Source organism: Papio anubis, chromosome 2 (assembly GCF_008728515.1).
Source record: "Papio anubis isolate 15944 chromosome 2, Panubis1.0, whole genome shotgun sequence".
In the NCBI taxonomy this organism is placed as follows: Eukaryota; Metazoa; Chordata; class Mammalia; order Primates; family Cercopithecidae; genus Papio; species Papio anubis.
In genome coordinates, this window is record NC_044977.1 from 109,217,963 (window position 1) to 109,237,807 (window position 19,845).

At 43.5% G+C, this 19,845-nt stretch overlaps 1 protein-coding gene across 10 annotated transcripts in view; it reads right to left on the minus strand.

Annotated features, from left to right (window-relative positions):
- LOC101022620 (SRY-box transcription factor 2) overlaps nucleotides 1-19,845 on the minus strand; it is a 587,038-nt gene that overhangs the window by 17,749 nt on the left and 549,444 nt on the right. For 5 of the 10 annotated variants that reach the window (XM_021933720.2, XM_021933716.2, XM_031662846.1 and 2 more), the window contains one exon: nucleotides 7,669-12,634. The exons of 2 other annotated variants lie outside the window; for them this stretch is intronic. In XM_021933720.2, coding sequence (XP_021789412.2) covers nucleotides 8,960-9,919 — 960 coding nt within the window. In that variant the 5' untranslated portion in view covers nucleotides 9,920-12,634 and the 3' untranslated portion in view covers nucleotides 7,669-8,959. Of the gene's footprint in view, nucleotides 1-6,969; nucleotides 7,078-7,668; nucleotides 12,635-19,845 lie in introns of those variants that run through there. 3 more of the 10 variants (XR_002520089.1, XR_643889.4, XR_643887.1) reach the window with 1 other exon arrangement.

The window sequence follows — 19,845 nt, forward strand, 5'->3', positions numbered from 1 at the left end:
AGATTGTTCAAACAGAAGACATCTCTGACAGCACTCAATTCATTACATTTCTTCCTGCTTTTCAAACCAACACACACACACACACACACACACACACACAAAATGAGTATTGCCAGCCAGTGACAGCCAAAAAAAAAAAAAAAAAAAATCTTAAAATACTTTATATGCAGCTAATTTGGAAGCTCATACAACTAACCACGAAATAGTTTGTATCCTTAACTTGTAAGGCTTCCTTGGGTGGTGGTGGGGGGGTGGGGGGTGGAATTACCTGATTTTTCCAATTGAGAATATATCTCCATAGTTTATATGGGGATAGTAAGTTTGTAGAAAGACGCTGCTAGCATGGGGCAGAAAGACATTTTGATGAGAATAAAAGCAGAAATGCGCAAAAGAGAAAAGCCTCTGATTTATCACAGCAGATGAGCCTGTTGATATGCATTCATAATTTATGCTGGGGGAACCAGCTTGCTAATAGAGGTGGGGTACCCAAGAACCAGGAGTGGGCAGTGAGGGAAGTAAGAGTGGGTAGTAAGGGAAGCATTGAGGCTGAAGTGTAAGCTAAACATTTAAATCAATTTCTTAACAAGGCAGTCTTCCCCCCATATGCTCAAGTTTATTTTGCCATCTTGGATTCCAAGATGTTTTTGCACCATTTCACAAAGCTGATGAGACAGTGTTTAGAAAGCTGATGAGAGCGTGTTAGTCTAGTTTAACAGAAGTTGGGGTAAACAAACTCTCAAAGGGAAACTTGATTTTAAGATAGTTTCCTTGGAGGTGGGAGGAAGGAGAAATAGAGAAAGGGAGGAGGACCTTGAGAAGGAGAAGACAGGTTTGCCATTTAGTATTCCAGACTGATTAAACTCTAATGTTATGCAATAACCCAGATTTGAGCTGTTAAGTGTGATAAAATCGACCTGGATGTGAGCTGATACTAAACTGACTGCATGCAAAATATTGGCTAATCATTACTGTGTGAGATCCTGGACCAATATCAGAACATAAGGCCTATTTTCCAGGACCCTTTCCATTAGAAGGGCATTCAATAAATCAAATTGATTTGAGAATTGGAAAGAAAATTTGAGAAGTGCATCTCCCAGAAATCCAGAAATGCCCAGGTGCTTTTCCCTAACAAATAATTTTATTCCATTTACACACATTCCACTGTCCGGCTATCTTTCCTCTTATCTACAATTTAAATCACAGTTCTAAGAAATTCTCTCAGCAATACATGACTCTAAAAAGATTTTTAAAAGCTATACAGATTCTTAGGAATGGAGGGGAAAGAGAAAACAGAACTGGTGCAGCAATGATAAGCTGGAGCAACTGTCCTAACCATGGCTGAATATGAGAGCCAGAAAACTCTTTTAAGTCCATTTCTTAAATCGCCGCTGAAACTTGTACCGGGTTAAATAAAGCCATGGTGTGCTTTGTAAAGGCATTTGTTGTAATTTGTCGACCGTCTAAAAACAAAAACATACAAACACAACAGAAACAACTCATTCAGATCCCACAACAAATTGTGGCTGACAAACTAAATAACTTATATATATTTGGAAGAAGGGCGCTCCTGTGACGAGAGTTGTGCGCGTGACTATATACGTACTGAAGACTATGGCTACTTGTATATGTGGTTATGTTCTGGAGACAGGGCTTGGGGGGCGGCCAGGGGCCTCGGGAGCCTCCCAAACTGGGGCTTGGTAGTGGTGATGGAGCTGGGCTGCACTGGCCTCGCCCTGTAAGCGTTCGGATTGCCCTTTCTGGAACAGTCAAACGAATCATTTCATCCCCGGGGCCCTGAGGCCCTGACGTCACGAGGTGGGGGTGGGGGCGCAGTCCCGCTTCTGGCCTGGCCGCCAGCGATAAGAACCCTCAGGAAGAATTCAGCGCTCCTTATTTAATACAGTAATTATTTTTCTGCCTTCTGCGGGTGGGGGCGGGTCCTGCCCGGAATGCCGGGATCCCTCCCTTCAGGACGATGCACAGGGATGGCAAGTTTGCAAGATAACTTCCTAGGCAAACCTTAAGCCAGAGAGAGCACTGGAGAAGTAAGAAGTGTAGTATGAACAAGGCTAATTTCGCTGTCCAGAGCCAGGAAGGCCAGAAAGGACTGGGGTTTCTGTATTGTTCTCTGTAGTCTAACATGAGAACTGCTTCCCTTCCCTAAGTCTGCTGGGCAGTAAGGAAAGTCATACTAAACAATTAAGCCTATTTTGTCAGGCACTTTGTATTATCTTCTTCGAGGTAACTATATATTATCCCTATCTAACAAACGGGAAAGTGAAGGGTCTGTATCTTTCCATCCCTACCTGCTCTAATCCAGAGGGGCCCAATATTCCAGGGATCCGAGATTGCTCCGGGGGATTCCCCAGCCCTGCCAGTCCTCGGCCTCTAATCGGGAAGAACCAAGCGAAATCACTAATACTGAAACTTGGCCACAAAAAGGGACAAACATCCCCTTGGGTAGACAATCTCTGATGTGGGTGGAAATTGGGGCCTAGACACCATCTCCCGAGTCACGAGGTCAACATGGAGAGGGCTTGGGCTGGGGAGCAGGAGGCAGAGGACTCTGAAGTGGTGAGGGCCCCAGCGCCTCGGGAGACTTTCTATACTTGTCTGACGCGGGTCGGTGACTGAGGGAGAGGGAATGCGGCCGTTTGAGCAAAGCCCGGACAGAGAGAACTCGAGCCCCACACAGCACCTTCTTGGGGAGCCCCATGGGTGCTGTGGCCCGGGCCGCGGTGACGTCAGGTCCACCCGCCAGAGCTTGTCAGCTTGGCCTCAATTTGCCCGCGCGTCGGCTCTTACCACTGGGCACTGCGCGCTCCCCAGGACAGCCGGCGGGAGGCCGGCGCGCTCACAGCCCGGAGCCGTGCCCCGCGCGGAAGCTGGGAGAGCGAGGCAAATGATAGTTCAAAGCGCCGAACTCTATATAAAACAGTGCACCCTTCATTCTGTACGCGCAGGCAGACTAGGGTAATAAAACGAAGGACACCTCCAGCTTTCAAATCACCTGACACTTCTTTGCAAAGGAGAACAAGTATCAAGTTCAAACGCCTAGGTGAAGCAAATATCTTTGCATTCCGAAATGAGAGGACATTCTATTTGCTTTAGGAGAAAAACTGAGCAAAGTGCTCAAGGAATCAGAAATATCACCATTATACCAAAGTATAAAATAAAATCCATCTGAACTCGGAATAGAGAAAGAGAGCTCTCTGCCACAGACAAGAATCTTAGACCTATCTTAATACTCCACCCTTCCAAAGAGAAATCCCCTTAGTCAAAATAAGAAAATCAAGTCCATTATTTTCTAAAGGCCACAGAAGCAAGATAGACAAACTGAAAACAAGAATCATAAAACTGGACAGCACTGTTAGCAGGGAGAGAGGAGGTTACAAGTCTCCCTTGGTGGTAACAGATGTTAGGTTTCCAGAAAAGTTTTAATAGAAAATAACCATGAAAGACACTAAACTAATTATCAGGTTTGGGCAACTTTCCTGTCTTTGGGAAGCTCCTTCCACAGCTTTCCTTACTCTGGAACTCCAGAAGCTATGTCCCTTTGGACTGTATCCATATTTTCACAGTAAAGGTCAGAGTTTCTCCCCCTTCTTCCTTCTTTAAGGGATTCACCTCATAGGTGAAGTCCTTAGGAAATCCACACAGCCCTCTTCAAATTTAGGTCAAAAAAAGAAAGCAAAGCAAAAAAATAAATTAACCCCTATCTCCAACCCTACTTGCTGCCTGAAAAGCCGCCTTAGCTTGGAGAGCAAGAAAATGCAGCAGAAAAAAACAGAGAATGAGATGCAAATTATTTTAAGGCAATAATGTGGGTGTGTGGGGTGGGGGTTGTCCGTTGGGGAATGTGAACTGAAGTCTCTGCTAAAGCTCATAGCAAAGGAAACTCCTTCCACAAAGAAGAATATGAGGATCTATTTGACAAAATTCTCCAAGAGCAAGAAATAAAACCAGGGTGGGGGTGATGAAAAGTTCTCTTAATTATAACAGATAAATAAATAAATAAGCAGTGTCAATCATCAGGCGATCAAACCATAGTCAAACTTCAATCTCAGAGCAGTTAGCTATAAACTGTTAGCAGTTGAAAAGTAAACCTCTTGCACACAAAGGCACTGTTTAATTTTCGTCTTGTAATGGTTCTAAATGAAGACCCCGTCACTATGTAGTAAAGCGGTATTTCTTGTCCCCCTGAGGCGCTGAGCAGTTCTTTTTAATGTGAGAAAACTGGCAGCTCAAAACCTGTCAATGGAGCTCCCACAACAAAAGTTCTGAAAAGCTGAATGAATTGGGTTTGTAATTACTGTTCCCACCGCCCCCCCCCCCCCACCCCGCAGCTTATCTCTTATTCATTCAACTTATATTATTGTCAAGGAATCTTACCCTCAAAATCATTCCCTTACCATTTTACCTAGGGCCACGGAGGAACCTATGACACGGCAGAAATGGAACACTGGTCCCCCTACCGCACCTTGCAGTGTTCAGACCAATAGGTGGGGAGAGAAGGAGGGACTACCTTGTACCCCAATTTACTCGAGACTATTAGAACTAATCGTAGTCAGCTTATGGAACCTTCCACTTTCAAACTTGCATTTTATTGACAAACAGGAATGTGCATCCTGTCTAAATTCAGGGCCTCCCTGAGTCTCTGAAATCCTGTGACATCTCTACTTAGAAAAGGCAAAGGTTGTAAATGAGTACCCTCCCCTTTTGTCCCATATTGCAGATCCCTAAAAGACCTTGTCATACATGACGTGGATATTAAGATAAATTATTATGTTCTGTCTTTCTTTTCTTTTAAACCAAGAAACAGTCAGTGAAACAGAAAAAGAGACTGTAATTCTGTGCCCCCCACCCCCTACCAGCCCAGGGAAAGGTTTTATGAAGAAGTCAGCTTTAGAATGCCAGGGGTCCATGTGTATTTCAATCCAAGGTGTTGCTGATGGAGAAGATTCTCCTGAGATTTTCCTACTGTAAGAATGTGTCGATTTCTAGAAATAAGTACAGCTATTACCACCAAATCTACTAGCAGTCTAAATAATTAATTGAAGCGTTGCTCTTTGACCCTTGAAAAGTCCAGTAGGGACACATTTATAGTAATAATACCTCCGAATGAGCCCTTGTCAAATATTCATTTAGTGGTTAATGTGAGCCATTTTCCCCTGGGATGGTCTGTAATACCAGCTTCCCAGCATTGGCAAGAAACCTTGCTAATCTACTACAGCTCAGCAAAATATTTTAACGCTCTTTATTTAAAGTATGCGGGGAGGGGGAGCGGGTGGTTTGGGGAGAGAAAAAAATTGCAGAAAGAACAAACTATACTCTCATCCTTCTGCACATTTCTATTCTGTATATATGGTTAACAAAACATTTAAATTCACCCTATTTGACTGGAAATTGAGTGGTTTCATTGAGCAGAATAATATCCTGAGGAAAAGAACTAAACAACAACTATCTTCAGCACCGTGAGATAACCATCTCTGGGCAAGTTTATGGGTTTACTCTCCTTGAAAATCACACTATTATTAAAATATTATATGTTCAATATTAATCTAGCCATGAAATTACATATCTCAGGGAACCATTTAATTTAATCAAATGAATGATGGCACAAGATATGTACCATTTCCCTCAGATGTAGTTATCAAAAGCATTTATATTTGCAAACAAAATATTTTGACTTTCATTTTTCAACTATCTGGTTTGGAGGTAGGAAGGGATAGGAGGGGGAACGGGAGTTCTCTTGTTTTATGCAGACAGTGACAATTATTCAAAGCTAGTTCTATTTCCCAAAATATTGTGCTCCCTTTCCTTTTGCTAAATATTTGAACCTGACCATTTTGCCAGAAAGTTGCTGACCCTGTGGGCTCTTTTTTAAAAAAGAGAGGTGAGAGCAGTACAATTACTGTAAACCTCTATACATATTTCTAATATATTTCTATTTTCAAAATACATACAATCTATATAGTTGACTGCCTCAAATTCCGGGAATATCCTCCCCACTCCCCCAGCATGATCATTTGGATCTTTATTCAAAGTTTCTTTTATTCGTATGTGTGAGCAAGAACTGGCGAATGTGCTCATTACCACGTGAATAATCCGTATATGCATTACAATGGCTGGCCAGGCTGGGGGAAATTCTTTTAGAGTCTCTGCATTAATTAGGGGGGAAAATGCCTTGCTTAGAATTGGGAACTGGAATAATAATTGTCCCTTCCCAGTACAATGTTACCCTAAAAATGAGGATTAAAAAAGTAATAAATAAAAACCAGTACATATCTAAAACAAAGCAATCTAGAAAAAAATAGAAAGTACAGAAAACATGAGATATCCTCAGTTCATCCCAGAACTAACATTAGTAACACCATGAGAAAGAAATACTTTCTTGGAAATGAGAAGATGCAAACCAACGGGATGAGCTAACTTAGTGGCTGCAGCGGGTACTTTACTGAAGGGTGGAAGACGCTGCCGGATTCCAACTTCTCCAAAGTTGTATCAAGTTGACACGACAAGCTCTTGAATTTGTGGGAAGCAAACCCGTGCTCTTAAGAGGGCCCGACTGTTGGTTCCTGGTCCCCGCGGGTGGGGGAAGATGAGCGAATCAAGTAGTAAATAAAGCAGAAAAGTCCCTGACTAGGTAACAGATTATCCGGCTGCCCCAAAGCAAGGGTGGGTGGTGATGCAGAAGCATCGCTAATTCAAAGACCATGGCGATGTCTCAACTTTTCCACTCCCACTGAGGACAACTATAGCCTTTCTTTACCTTTCCTAGGGGGGAAAAAAAAAAAAACCACACACTCACACACACAGACACACACACACACACACAACAAATCCAATCTTGTTTCCCCACCCCTTTCCCCTCCCCCACTTCTCTACTACAGTAGTAAAACATTGTTAACAGATCAAAAGCATAATCATCTCCAAATGTGATTAGACCGGACAAAGTAAAATATCTACCTCAGAGTTGATTGTTTTCTTCTTTAATATGGCTGTTGCCTGGCTTCTCTTTTGCTTGTTATCAGCTGCAGAGATTATCCGATTTGGGGCTACAGGCTTGGACCCGCGCTGCCAGTTTAAGAAATGGAATTCAGGCAGAGGGAGAGAGAGGGGAAAAAAGAAAATAAATAATAAAAAAAACTATGTTTATGATAAGCCGGGGAGTTTTGCAAGATGTTCTTTTCTTTCCCTCGCCCCGAACAGGAAAATGTAGAGGAGAAAGTTTATGAAGTCAAGGAACAAAGAAAGCAAACCACTTGTTTCCTCTCAGACAATAGCAGGGCCAGAGTAATCCAAACACCCACCCAGCAGATGAACACTTTGCATGTCTAGTTTGCAATTATTCTGATACAAGAAGCATCATTTTTCTCTATAGCCAGGTTTCAAAGGGCCATTGTGCTGTGAAGAAAATGAAAACAAAACCAGCCAACCTGGTTCTGATTTGGCTCAACACCCTATCTACTAAACTACATGAAAAATTTCAGAATTGAATCCTTTCTGGCAACAAGTGGCATAAATCAGTTTTAAGTAAAAGTCCCCATCATGCTTATTCATGCTGCTTAGAAAAGGAGGGGGCGGATTTACAATATATGTCTCTAGTTTCTATTTTAGAAATGACAGAAATTTCAGTTTTTCCAGTACTTATTAATCATCCAGTGGTTTTTTTTTTTTTTTTTTTTTTTTTGCAGTTAACATTAGCACATGATGCTGGACTAGTAATACCAAGGTTTTTGGTATTTTGCTTTCTTGGCTGAGCACAGTATTATAGTTCCCCGAGAAGTTATGTATAATCACAGTGTTATCCAAATAAATGAAAGACTCAAGAATAATTTCAGTGTCCATATTTCAAAAATTTATTTATCTCAAACTGTGCATAATGGAGTAAAAACTTAAGTTGAAAATGTACCTGTTATAAGGATGATATTAGTTCAAATATATACATGGATTCTCGGCAGACTGATTCAAATAATACAGAGCCGAATCTTTTAAAATACAACTACGGAAAATAAAGGGGGAAAAACCTTAAAATATCACAATAAATTTACAGAAATATTACAAACCATAAGAAAATATTTCAAACACAGTAATTTCATGTTCTTTTTTTTATCTGAACAAAATGGAAAGTTGGGATTGAACAAAAGCTATTATAAATTACCAACGATGTCAACCTGCATGGCCATTTTTGCTTTTAACAGTTGAGTTATAAAATTTAGTACAATCTAAAACTTTTGCCCTTTTAAACAAGACCACAGAGATGGTTCGCCAGTACTTATTCTAATTTTTTCCTTTTGTACAATTTTTAAACAATTAAAATGTCCAAATCTGAATAATTTTCTTCTTTCCACGTTTGCAACTTTCCTAAATTTCAGCTGCAGAATCAAAATTCAGCAAGAAGCCTCTCCTTGAAAAATATTGGCAAATTCTCAGCTTATAAACAATGGACATTTTGATTGCCATGTTTATCTCGATAAATACTGTACAAAAGTTGCTTGCAAATATTAAAACATTTTTTTCGTCACTTGGAGACTAGCTCTAAATATTATTGGTAAAGACTTTTGCAAACTTCCTGCAAAGCTCCTACCGTACCACTAGAACTTTTAAAAAGTTTTTCGTAGCTTTCTTTCCTCCAGATCTATACAAGGTCCATTCCCCCGCCCTCCCCACCCTCCCCTGGTTTTCTCTGTACAAAAATAGTCCCCCAAAAAGAAGTCCAGGATCTCTCTCATAAAAGTTTTCTTGTCGGCATCGCGGTTTTTGCGTGAGTGTGGATGGGATTGGTGTTCTCTTTTGCAGCTGTCATTTGCTGTGGGTGATGGGATTTTTTTTCCATTTTCTTTTTGAGCGTACCGGGTTTTCTCCATGCTGTTTCTTACTCTCCTCTTTTACAGCCCTCCCATTTCCCTCGTTTTTCTTTGAAAATTTCTCCCCCCTCCAGTTCGCTGTCCTGCCCTCACATGTGCGAGAGGGGCAGTGTGCCGTTAATGGCCGTGCCGGGCACCGGGCCGCTCTGGTAGTGCTGGGACATGTGCAGTCTGCTGGGGGCGGCGGGTTCCGGCACCTCGGCGCCAGGGAGATACATGCTGATCATGTCCCGGAGGTCCCCGGCCTGGCAGGGCGCCCTGGAGTGGGAGGAAGAGGTAACCACAGGGGGGCTGGAGCTGGCCTCGGACTTGACCACCGAACCCATGGAACCAAGAGCCATGCCAGGGGTGCCCTGCTGCGAGTAGGACATGCTGTAGGTGGGCGAGCCGTTCATGTAGGTCTGCGAGCTGGTCATGGAGTTGTACTGCAGTGCGCTCACGTCGTAGCGGTGCATGGGCTGCATCTGCGCTGCGCCGTGCGCGTTGAGGCCCGGGTGCTGAGGGTAGCCCAGCTGGTCCTGCATCATGCTGTAGCTGCCGTTGCTCCAGCCGTTCATATGCGCGTAACTGTCCATGCGCTGGTTCACGCCCGCGCCCAGGCCGGCGCCCACCCCGACCCCGCTCGCCATGCTGTTGCCGCCGGGGGCCAGCAGCCCGCCGGGCAGCGTGTACTTATCCTTCTTCATGAGCGTCTTGGTTTTCCGCCGGGGCCGGTATTTATAATCCGGGTGCTCCTTCATGTGCAGCGCTCGCAGCCGCTTAGCCTCGTCGATGAAGGGCCGCTTCTCCGTCTCCGACAAAAGTTTCCACTCTGCTCCGAGGCGCTTGCTGATCTCCGAGTTGTGCATCTTGGGGTTCTCCTGGGCCATTTTGCGCCGCTGCCCGCGGGACCACACCATGAAGGCATTCATGGGCCGCTTAACGCGGTCCGGACTGTTCTTCTGGTTGCCGCCCGCCGCCGCCGCAGTAGAGTTGCCGCCGCCGCCGCCGCCCCCCGAAGTTTGCTGCGGGCCCGGCGGCTTCAGCTCCGTCTCCATCATGTTGTACATGCGGGCGCTGTGCGCGGGCCCGGCCCGCCGGCGGCCGCCGACCCTCGGCCCGGCCGGGACTTTGGGGGGCCCGCGGGCGGGGGGAGAGGAGGAGGGGAGGCGGGCGGGGGTGTCGGGAGCGCAGGGCTCCGCGAGGAAAATCAGGCGAAGAATAATTTGGGGGAAAAAAAGAGAGAGGCAAACTGGAATCAGGATCAAAAAAGAGCTTCCCTCCTCCTCCGGCCGATCCTGCCGCCGCCGATGATTGTTATTATTATTTTTTGGAAAGGCTTAAGCCTGGGGCTCAAACTTCTCTCCCTTTCTTTCTCTCTCCTCTTCTTTCTCTCAGTCCTAGTCTTAAAGAGGCAGCAAACTACTTTCCCCCTTTTGCAAACACTCTCTTCTCTGCCTTGACAACTCCTGATACTTTTTTGAACAAGTTAATAGACAACCATCCATGTGACGGGGGCTGTCAGGGAATAAATGGGTTTCTAGCGACCAATCAGCGCGCGGCGGCTCCTCCACTCGAGCCCAGCCTCGCTGCCGGGTTTTGCATGAAAGGGGGCGGGGCCTCCCGCGCCGCCGGCCGCGCGGGGGAGGCCGGGGGAGGAAGGGGCAGGCGAGGAGGGGGAGGAGGCTCCCAGAGCCAGCCTGCCAGCCACTGAGAAACCTTTGTATCCCCTCTCGCAGCAACAGGTCACACCACACGCCTTTTCGAAGGAAGTGGGTAAACAGCACTAAGACTACGTGGGTTTTTTTTTTTTTTTCTTTAAACTTAATATTGATTTACTTTTTGGTGCAGGGTACTGAAATGAGGATGGGACGCGGGAAGCAGCTAAGGTGCGGGGGTGGGGCAGGGCACAGTGGGTGGCTCAGGGCGGCTGTCCAACTCGTATTTCTGGAAACAGCCAGTGCAGGAGTTGGTGTGTCATTGTTCTCCTGCTCATCCACAGCACTCCCCCCCCCCCACTCCAGCCCCTCTGGTGCCGCTCCCGTACCGCGCTCTTCCGCTCTCCCCTCTTACCTTACAGGTGCCAACACTCTCTCACTCCCTTCTCACAGTCCCGACTAGCAGTTAGGAGACCCAAACCTCTGTCCTCAAAACCTTCCTTGCTTCCACGTAACGTTGCTCTGTTCTTAAAAATAAATCCTGCTCGGACCATGAGGCCGACTCTAGAGCTGAGAACCGGCAGGCCTTGGTAAGCTGCCATCTCCCTGTCCAACTCAGCTCTTTGGCCCAGGAAACTGCAGATCTTCCTTTTAGCCCCAGCCACATCTCCCACTAGACTGTCTTCATTCAACCGTAGCAAAGGGGATGCTCCTACTGTCTCCCCCCACTCCCCATTCCCATCCCATGCCTCCCTGAAAGAAGGGTTTCGGTCGTGCGGGTTTCAGATGGGGGCTGGGGAAAGAGACAGACGGAAGGGCGCTCAAAAGTGCAGGCGATGGGGGAGGGTGATTTCAACTTCCTGGCATCCCACGGCACTGTACGGAGGTGGCTTTTGGGCCGCAGTCACAAACTCCCTCCCACGCAGAGTTCCCAGGACTCGAGCAGAACCAGCCCTGGCATTTCCCCCGTCGATTTCCACTGTGGTGGCTGCAAAGCCCAGGCCGCGCAAGGCTGGGGCTGCGCCGCAAAGGGGCTCAAGTCTTGGGAGGCGGGGTCGATGCTCTCCAGGCACAGGTGCAGGCAGCGCACACTGGGAGAAGGCGGCCGGGACTGGGGAAGGGGGAGCCCAGCAATGCCCGGGTTAGAGGAGGATGAGATGGAGGCGGGGGTAGGGACTCAGGAATCTTGCCCGCCCAGGACCCAAGAGGGTAATTTTAGCCGCTCTCCCATTGTCCCGACGTAAAGATTTCAATAGGTAGGCGCTCAATGCGGAGGGCAATGGCAGCACGTCCGTTACAAATAGGTAGTTTTGTTTCTCTTGTTGTCGCTACACGGAGTCAAACAAAGCCTTGTCTAAGTTTCCTTCCACTCTCTTGTTGGGATCTTTGTGGGTAAAATGCACTTGACTACAAAGGGTGGGGTGGGGGGGAATAGAGAAAAAAAAAAAAACAGAAAAACCTGATGCCATTTCTTTTTTATAAAGGGCTTAAACCATCAGGGTTACTTATTTTCTTTCTTCTGTAACACTCTCTCCGCCCCCTCCTCCCCTGGTCTACCCTTACTCACCCTAAGGAAATGTACTGAATAGTATCTACCAGCCACGTTCCATTTATTATCTTTACAAAACGGTGCATTGTTTTGTTCCTTACTAACCTTCTTCCATAATCACTCCCCCGACCCCCAACTTCTCCAATCTCTGCCCTTCCTAGCCTGTTACTGTCAAACTCACACTAAATATACCCGCTGGAAACTCAGAAAAGTTGTAAAAAAAAGAATTATGCAGACTTTCCTTAAGTTATTTCCAATCAACCTTCCTGCCCCCCGAAGTTTCTCCTTTTTCTCTCTTAAGTTATGACTTGCTTCAGTTCCTGGGTATCCGGAAAGGGTGAGACTGGGTTTCTCAAAATGCATACATATTCGGCGCTCTTCAAAATAAAGCACTGTTTTCTGTTTAATCTAGGTGTAATATTAAGGTAAACACGGACCTGGAGATTAGGAAAGAGAAAAGGTTGAGAAGATCTGGAGAAGAGAAGGCAGCCACCGGCTTTTCAGCGCGGCTGGTTTCAGGGATGTGGCTGGTGCGCCCCCTGCTGGTAGATTCGCTTTTCCAAGACTATTGCTTTTACCTTTAAAAGAAGGTGTTTGAAAATAATTAAAGTAAAAAAATAAAAATAAAAATAAAAAGGGGGATGGAAGATCAGACTAATTATACATAATCTAAACAAAAGAAAAGTTAACATATCGTATAAGCTGCGGAACCAAATCATAAGAATCAGATTTAATTTGCCTAACTTAGAAATATACATACAACCTCAAGATAAGTGGGAGGTTAGACCATGGGGAAAAATAGGTACAAATTATGAGATTCAACGTGTGAATGAATTATGATTGTCCAGACGCCACGAAGGGCAGACCAAGCATTCATTTTATGATTGTGTATGCATCGGTCTGCTTAATAGCATTATTCCAAAAACTTTAAAAAGCTTGTGGGTAATTGTTTGAAGAAACAACCAGGGAGTTGGTGTGGATAAGGGTGGTGTATATTTGTTAAAATAAATACTAATAACAGATGGTTATAGACACACATCTTTTCAATCTTGCTGCCTTGTCTCTCAAGGCACAATTTTTTTCCTTGGGAGGATATATAACAGCTTTTACATATTCTCAGATGCATGTGTTTGTGCATGAACTCTATAATAATGTATTTAAAAGGTTAAAGGGGTTGGCTAGGTCTTTTATTAATTGCTTTTATCACATAAATAAGCTATGGAAATATATTACAATTGTGTTATCATTGGTTGCATTTATTTACAGCTTTATTTTAATTAAGCCTGCTGTACTTATCGAGACAATAAACTAACTGTGGCTGGCGATTATGCATAATAATGTGCTATGAAAATAAGATTAAAGAAGATGGTGATAGGAGAAACATTTTCTCATTAGATTTTTTAGAACATATGCATTTAAAAAAATCAGATCACTGCCCACTCTATTTCACTCCAGCACCATCACTGATCCCTAAATATAATAACTATAACAATTCCAATAGATGACAGAAGCAACACTATTTTAGGTTTGTAATAGACAGCTACAGTACTAACAACAATATACCATTGACTACTAGACAATCAGAAAAGACTTGGAACAGGATGCTTCATCCTCTGAGAATCTAAAATGTTGCTATTGGCACAATCTATGAAAATTGAAAGTGCTTAATCTAAAGGGAGTATAATACTTCCCTTCCATGGGCAACAAAAAGCTACATACTTTTAGTTAGGAACAAGAATGCATAACTACTGGAATATTCTGATTTTATTTTGTTCTATTATAGGCCCTAGCCAAAAGGCCTTAACTGCTAAGTGTAACTCAATTTTATTTAAAAATCTTTCACATTGTTTTTTCTCTCCTAAAGTCTCCCCAGCACTCCTCAAGTATTATATCTGAAACCAACTGACAATTTTGTGGAGATAGGGGACTGTAGACTTATTTTTTCTTCTTAGTGTCAAATAGAGGTTTAACTTGCAGTAATTAGGTGAGAACTAGCCAAGCATCTTACTATTATGATGCTTGTTAAAAAACGCTTCTTTTCTGCATCTGCATTTGAGTGTGTTCCCCTCCTCTCTTAATCTTCTTATGGAAATGAAGGCAAACGGCAGGGAACCTGCAGAGTCTTGGAGAATGTCCTTGTTAACTGGAATTTCTCAGCATTGCTAATTAGCAGAGTTTGACGACCACCAGTATTGGGGGAAAGCTCTGTTTAACCACTCACAAACCATTCTGAGGAAGAGCAGACTAATTTTATTTTGTAATTAAAATCTGAAAAGAGCCCTATTTGACAGTTAGGGCTATGAGAGTTTTATCTCCCCGTGAAATAATTACTGCCTTGATAACTCAATTTTCTGAAAAATGTCAACTGTGGGCTCCAAAAGTTTTAATTTCATTACGTAAGGAAAAAAAGTGAGAAAAATAGAAGAAAATGTACAGAAAGGTTTTCTAATTCTAGAACTGGTTAAATATACTAGCAGCCAGATGTGGCCAAATGAAGGGGGTTTTTTTTCTTCCTTTTTTTGTCATGTTTCCTCCGAATCCTAACCTTCTAACAATCTCCTCTAAAAGTGACCATAGCAGCAATCATACTGCAGTGAGAGAGATCATACCAGTAGTCTGGTAAGTGAGAGGAAAATAAAACTAAAACGCTAAGTACAGCAATTGGAGAAAAGTTTCTAATTTTAAAGGCCAAAAATAAAGGAAAATTTAAATGTTTAGGACAATGCTGGTACAATTTGGTGAGATGATATTTGTATTTATCCTGTAATACAAGAAAACTGAGAATTGCAGAGCAAGGAGACTGGCATAAGCCAATTTTTAAAACATTTCCTTCTCCTCTGTAAGTCACAAAAGGTCTCAGTCACTTCAAATTGGAGCATGCTACATGACTTCCAGTATGACCAAAGTCTGATTCTTCATTTCAGAAACAAACACATATAAATGAAGGTAAATAAGTGCATTAGAGGATTTTTTCCCTTAAAAGAGCATTGCATACTTTCCAAAAATAATCAACAAGAAATAAGCTGGAAAAGGTTAGGATATAGAAAGTAAGAGCAAAAATTCAAAACTGAATTGTACCGTTGTCAAACTTCATTTCCTTTAGACTGTGAAGGATCCCTCATAGGAATTCCTAGAGGGGATAGACACCTTAATTTTTATAACACAATTTTCAAAATGATAGAAACTCTTTCATCTACATTTCCCCGATTTCTTTCCTATGTCAAACTTGTCAGATTTTGGAAGTGTGAAGGATTAGTGATAGTAACTATAATGAATGTTTCTAGATGATAAAAAGAATAAACATATATCTCCATCCCTTTCTATTTACTAAGATAGAGATATGCATATGGCTGCATGGTACACTGGCAATTTCAAATTGCTTAATCATATTTTTTTCTTCTTGTCTGTCCCTTCAGCACCTTGCCTTTAATTTCCAGAAGTGGTATTACACTTAACAAATGAACAAGGGATAACAATTGCTGTTTCAGTCCAGACCCAATTTCACCAAATAATTTCACTCAAGAGCTGTAAGTACCCTTGAAACCTAAGGAATGCAGAACAGCTTTGCATTCAGCTCCCTTTTTACTCATTCTCTTTCATCTAATTCTCATTGATGAAATAAATACATTTTGAAAAGAATGCAACAGTTATAAAACTAAACATATTTCTCCTTACTTTATAGCAACAAAAGTAGTATATAATCTTTCAAGCTGTATATAATAATCATCGTGTTACAGTATTATATATGAACATCCTTATATTCTAGCTCAAATATTTTCTGGAGAAATTAATTCACATTTCACAATTTCATTTCCATTTCTGAATTATCAAGCAATTTTAACATAAGTTAAGATTCTATCCCTGCACTACAGCTGTTGTCCAGGAGAAAATGTAGTGTGACCATTAAATGATTTAATTATTTTAAATATAAATTCCCTTTTAAAAACATAAACTGAAAACCTAAAGAGCTGCCACCAGTGGTTTTCAGTTGCATTAAATCTATGACTTTTATTTTTAAAATTGGGAGAAGAAAATTTTTTAAAAGGCAAAATGATCAGTAGGAACTCTAGGTAGCCCAAAAAGCCACTGGACCTTTTATACCTGTAAATCATTGCTTGAGTCTAAATACATATCTCTCTGATTGACCACACTATCTCATGCAATTAATCATACCAAAGGAAAAGGTCTTCCTTAGAATCCCACTTTTCCAGTGGCTAGGGTTATTACCCTCATTTTAGAGAAAAACCAATTGTTTTAAATTCTCCAACTGTGATTACTTCGTTTAGTTGTGACCACAACTTTTGTGGGAAAAACAAACCTACACTTTCCTTAAGCTTTCTCTACCCAGTATTAAATGACACTCCAGTGCAGGCTGGGCTACCCTTTCACTGCAAGGACAATTTACCAAGCAGGGAAAACCTCTTTCCCTTAGCCTGGCCCCTGCCACACCACATAAATGGAATTTAGTCTTCTTTCTTCTGGAATCTTATGGACCTTACTGCTACTGTGTTACCCACAACTTCCCTTTCCAGAAGTACAGTTGGACTCAATACAAACCACAAAAGTGATAAAATCTCAGAGGGCTGATGTGTTTGGCACCCAAAAAAGCAAGTTAGGGAAAGAAATTAGATCTACGTAACATGTGAGGGACAGACAGGAATACTATCAGAGGAAAAGGAAGAAAGTTTTCACCTGTGGCATGAAAAGAAGTTAAAGCAAACCACTGGAAAAAAGTCATCCTACAATCACCATCATCCCTAAATGAAACTATTACCACTTTTTTCAAAGATTTGCAGCTGCGGCTGGCCCTGGAAAGTGCTCTAAATCAAAGTGTACACCCATCCTGGGCGGGCTGGCATCCTCAAGGCCTCCCATTGACATCTGGAACCCTCTCCCAAAAGCTATTCTGGCCTCAAAAGAATGCCTGAGAAGTCGGCCTTCCCAGGGGCCCACTTCTGCTTGCCCCCAGCGCCCCTCTTCCAGTCCCGGCTCAGATGGAGTTGGGCTTCCAAACCCATCCCAATGGAATTCTCAGATCGCTGGCCTGATAATCTTTAAAGGCTCCTTCGGAGCTGGGGCTCTGACTTTTATCTTCCCTCCCACCCTTCTTCCCTTTTTGCTGGCTCTCCCCACTCCTTTTTCGTCTCGCCCCACCCCCCCCTCCTTAATTTGAAGATCATTGACACGATAGGCTGTAATGAGTCCTTCAGAAACTGTTATGATCTACAGTGACAATCTCTGCACCTAATTCACAGATTATTGACAAGCACCGTGGGCTCAATGGTGTCAAGTTGTACTTGTGGTTTCAACACCCTGCAGCAACCCACGTAGCTGCTGGGCCCTGGATTAGGACCCACAGTCTGGCAGTGCTTATCTGCCCGTCTGAGTGATAGAGAGATGAGTATCAGTCTATACCTCAACTGCTTCAAGCCCGCCTGGGCTTTCTCCCTGGCGCCTTTGTCTGACAGGGTTGGCGCAACGAAACTGAAAGATCTCCAGAGTTTAAAAACAGAGTGAAAGAGCAAATTTAATAAATGAGAGCTCATCCTTGAATCTTAGTCTTTATTAATAGAGTCATGTCCCCTACATCCAAATAACTATCAAACTCCAAACCACAGGTACTGTTTTTCAGAGTTCGGGTTCTTTCCTGGGTTCATCATGAAAGATGTGAGGGATGAAGGGGAAAAGGGACTGAGGAGTTGGCAGGGACTCAGTGGGCCTAAGCTAAGTGGGCCCATCCGTCTGGATAGTCCTCAGAATCCAGCAAGATTGGTTACTTACAAAGCAGGGCGCCCAGCCAACCCGCGCGGGCTCAGGCCTGGACGCTGGGACAGGAGACCAAAAATGCCCGCCCCGCCCCTAAAGGGCGCTTTGCCGCCGCGGAGAAACGCGGCCCGTTGCCAGCCGCTGCGGTTTTCCCTGCTACTAAGGAATCAGTCACTCGCTGCCCCTTCCTCAGCCCTCAGAGATGGAGGGGCTGCCTTCCTGCTGGCGGCCTTGGGGCGTGGGATTCGCGCAGGTGCTGGGTCCCCCTGGGAAATAACACTGAAATAACACTGCGTCGGGAGAGCTGGGTGGCATTCCCAGGCCTGGGCCACCCACTTGTTTAGCTCTCTTTCCTCAACCAGGGGTTATGCTTTCGCCATGGGCCCCAGAAAAGTTGGGCACTCGCTCCTGGCACGCCCACCCGCCCGCAGCCAGGTGCGGCTTCTCCCTCCTGCCTTCATCCTACAGCCTGCTACCCCACAGGCTGGGACCCCTGGGTGCGGAACGGGGTGGAAATCTCCAGGACTCTGCTATTGCACGTTCGACATCACTTCCGAATAGCAGGCATATACTCCCTTTCTGGCTTCGCCTCCAACATTTTGCTGGCTTTGGCCTCCCTACCTCACACGGGAACCACTGCGCAGCCTTCGGACCTCGGCTGTCAGCGCACCGTTTCTTACTTTACCCGGTTGGCGCGGGTTCACAAAACTAGCACCGACTAAATTATTTCTGTAATTGGGACAAGCCCTTTGGTAGTGCAAAAGGTGGGGGTGCTGTGGCTGGAATCCCGCTTGCCTGTCATTTCGATAGAATTCGGGGTAGAGATTTTATCAAAAGGCTTGATTCTTCTCCTGCCATTGCATCTGAACCTACTTACTAAAAACCCTAAGCCGAGATCTAATTCTGCAACCAGATGGAGAAGTCATCTCTCATCGCACTGAACAGCAATTCCCCTTGAAATGTTATCTCGAATTTGCTAATTTTGAGCAGTGGGAGTAATAAACATAAAGGTATTATAAACCTTGCATAGCCATAGTATTCAATATTTTAAAAAGCCATTCTTTTTTATGAAAAATTAAGCCGATTTCCATCGATAAGCAAACTATAAAAAAGCGATCTCTAAACTTCTTAAGAGTAAAAGTTAAAATCAATAACTGTAACCCTGAAGACGTAAATATTAAAACATCTTGTTCACTCAGCACAGTAATTATTTCTATTTGATTTTAAACAATTAAGCAAACCCACATTTCCCTATTGTTTTAAATTCAGAGGATGTGCCATTTTTACAGTTTCTCTTTCTGAAATAATTCAAAGGCTACTTTTGCTCTCACTTGCTGACCAAAAAAATAAGAAGAAGAAGAAGAAAAAAAAGAGGCAAAGCTCTTTATTATGTAGACAGGTAGTTTTTGGAAGTGTAAAAATACTCCCCCTTCTCTAGGATAATTTGGATTCCTGGTCAACGAAATGCTGAATTTCAAAGAAACCTTCCTTACCATTGGCACACCTTCCCTGAAATCCTACGGCTAAAAGAAAAAAGATACCAGGCACCTGTTTCTTAGCCAGTATGTGTTTCTTAGCCAGTATCTTCGAAGGAAAAAGTTTGACTAGGATTGGTTTGGGGGATGGGAAACACTCAAAAGAAGAGATTGGTCTTTTAATTATACTCTGGAAATAAATACATAAAAGCAAGTTATTTCGTTTACTTGAAGACTCAGTTACAATATTTGCAGGACCTCCGAGGGCATTCAAGACGCTGCTGACAACGTCAAAACAGTAATCAGCAGCATCTTCGGTTTAATTTTTTGAAATGTGGACAAAACGGAGGAAGTATACTTTGCTCGATTCTCCACGGCTACAGAAAAAATGTTTTGTTTTTCATCATTTTTCTTTACCTGTTTTACCATCGCAGAACCTTTCAAAGAGTTACAAAACCAAACCGGGTGGGGGATGGCTGGGATGTGAGGAGGAGGAATAGGACAGTCTTTATTTTTTATTGAATTAAAATTGTAGTATCGCCTCTTTA